General features: G+C 40.4%; 1 protein-coding gene across 4 annotated transcripts in view; it reads left to right on the top strand.

Annotated features, from left to right (window-relative positions):
* Snap25 (synaptosome associated protein 25) overlaps positions 1 to 2,112 on the top strand; it is an 80,868-nt gene that overhangs the window by 66,369 nt on the left and 12,387 nt on the right. For 3 of the 4 annotated variants that reach the window (XM_008827189.2, XM_008827190.2, XM_008827191.2), the window contains one exon: positions 826 to 943. In XM_008827189.2, the coding sequence (XP_008825411.1) occupies positions 826 to 943 (118 nt within the window). Of the gene's footprint in view, positions 1 to 531; positions 650 to 825; positions 944 to 2,112 lie in introns of all 4 variants that reach the window. The other variant, XM_008827192.3, reaches the window with a different exon arrangement.

Here is a 2,112-nt window from a genome sequence, read left to right as displayed (position 1 = left end):
GTGTGTGTGTGTGTGTGTGTGTGTGTGTGTGTGTGTGTGTGTGTTGTTTACCACAAAGAAGAAAATGGATTCTATTTTCCACCTTATCTTGATAAGGCTACTTAAAAACCAAAAGATGCAGATATTTTGAAACTGAAGCAAATAGTTGTATTGAATGAAAACCCCTTAAATATAAATTAACACCCTATTTTTTTTTTCTCTTGGGTTTCACTGGTGTCTGAGTGAATACACTGTGCTGTTTCCCGGGATACTCAAAATCAAACAGGCCTTCTGACCCCATCCCATCATGTTTGAATTACAAACTATTTTGAGCATCGTTCCTGTTCATTTCCTTTCACCCATGTCTGCTTAGGGCAGCGGCAGCCGTCTACAACAATGCATCCTCTTGGACAATGCATTGTAATATCTTTCTCTCTCTCTCTTTCTCTCTCTCTCTCTTTTTCAAATTCCCTTTCACATAGTCATTTCTCATGTTCTGTTGGAAACCCAAAAAAAATTCATTCCACACTATCATCCCTTTGTCCTAACCAGAACAACTCGATCGTGTTGAAGAAGGCATGAACCATATCAACCAAGACATGAAGGAGGCCGAGAAAAATTTAAAAGATTTAGGGAAATGCTGTGGCCTTTTCATATGTCCTTGTAACAAGTAGGTACTGGGTACCAGCTCTAATCTGTGGCGTCCAGTTTTCTTTCTTTCTTTTCTTTTCTTTTTTTGTTTTTCTTTTTAAATGTCAAAGTGAATGTCTGAAGTTTTGTCTTTTTTTTCTTTGTCCTTTTCCATCTGCTTCATTCTGTGGGGATAAAATACTTGTGTTTAATCAGAACAACTGGAACGCATTGAGGAAGGGATGGACCAAATCAATAAGGACATGAAAGAAGCAGAAAAGAATTTGACGGACCTAGGAAAATTCTGCGGGCTTTGTGTGTGTCCCTGTAACAAGTAGGTGCTGCCTGCCTGCCTGAAGCTTTGGTTTTCCCAAGGCCCATCTCCAAGCCTTGACTAGCTCATTCCTGCAGGCTCATAGGCAGGATGAGCATGTGGCATGCAGAATAGATCAATACCGTCTCCAATGCATTCATCTCATAGCATAGATGATATTAGTGGGAGTTATTGTTGATGCATTAAAAAATCAGGCATACTACAGTGAAAGCTTCACCGTCAGCAACTTCTATTGATAAACGTTTCAACATTTTCCAGAAAGTGTACTTAGAGAGGCACCCAGGGAGCATTATTTTCTCCAACCCCAAGAGCTAAAATAGTAGATTTAGGAGAGCCTGTGAGTAGATATGCAGGATGAAAAATGCGTATATCAAGGTTTGATTTTTCAGAAGTAAGACAGATAATTTGGCCCAAGTAACCTTTTGCAAGTCAGAGAGTGTGGCAGATTCTCTCCCGACTGCCTGCCATCCCACATTTGGTTATGAGATGCTGCAGCCTCACCCAATGCAGAGGCTCTCCCAATGCAGAGCCATCCTCTTCAGCAAGAAGGGCTCAAGCCTGACCCAAATTGGACCCAATCTCTCCAACTCTTCCTCTTGGAAGATCTGCCTGTACACTGGCTGAAATGTTGAAATGTGTAGATTTTGCATGCACGACATCACAAGACATTGAACTGTTCTCAAGGTTCTGCAACGCTTTTTTTTTTGAGAATGTAGCAGAAATGTGACATGTGGTTATAAAGGTTTGCAATAGAAAGAACCCAAAACTGAGGGTTCTGGAAGATAGTCTCATTTGGCTAGCAGCGGGGAAAAAAATGCATGAGTGGATTGTCCAACATGCATTTGGAAAATTAAACTCCTTACCTAATCTCCCCCGGCCTCCCTCTTCCCCCTTTAAAAGAAGACTTTTTCCTAAATGCTCTCCTGATCCTAGCTTTTAGAATAGAAATCAATGTCATTTTTAGCAGATTACATAACCATTCACATCCTTTAAACTTTGAGGCTGATCTAAAATATCCCGCTTCCTGCTTAGGAGGGGGAGGGGCTCAATTTATCAATAAATAAAAAGCACTTTTTAAAAGAGAATGATCTACAGTAAAGCCTGACTAACTGGAATCTAGCTGTTTGGAACCCTAAACTGCATAATACTTTTGTCCTTTCCATTTTCAG

Source organism: Nannospalax galili, unplaced genomic scaffold (genome assembly GCF_000622305.1).
Source record: "Nannospalax galili isolate Female #2095 unplaced genomic scaffold, S.galili_v1.0 scaffold151, whole genome shotgun sequence".
Taxonomy (NCBI): domain Eukaryota; kingdom Metazoa; phylum Chordata; class Mammalia; order Rodentia; family Spalacidae; genus Nannospalax; species Nannospalax galili.
Note: the sequence above shows the minus strand (reverse complement) of the source record. Positions and strands in the feature narration are given on the sequence as shown.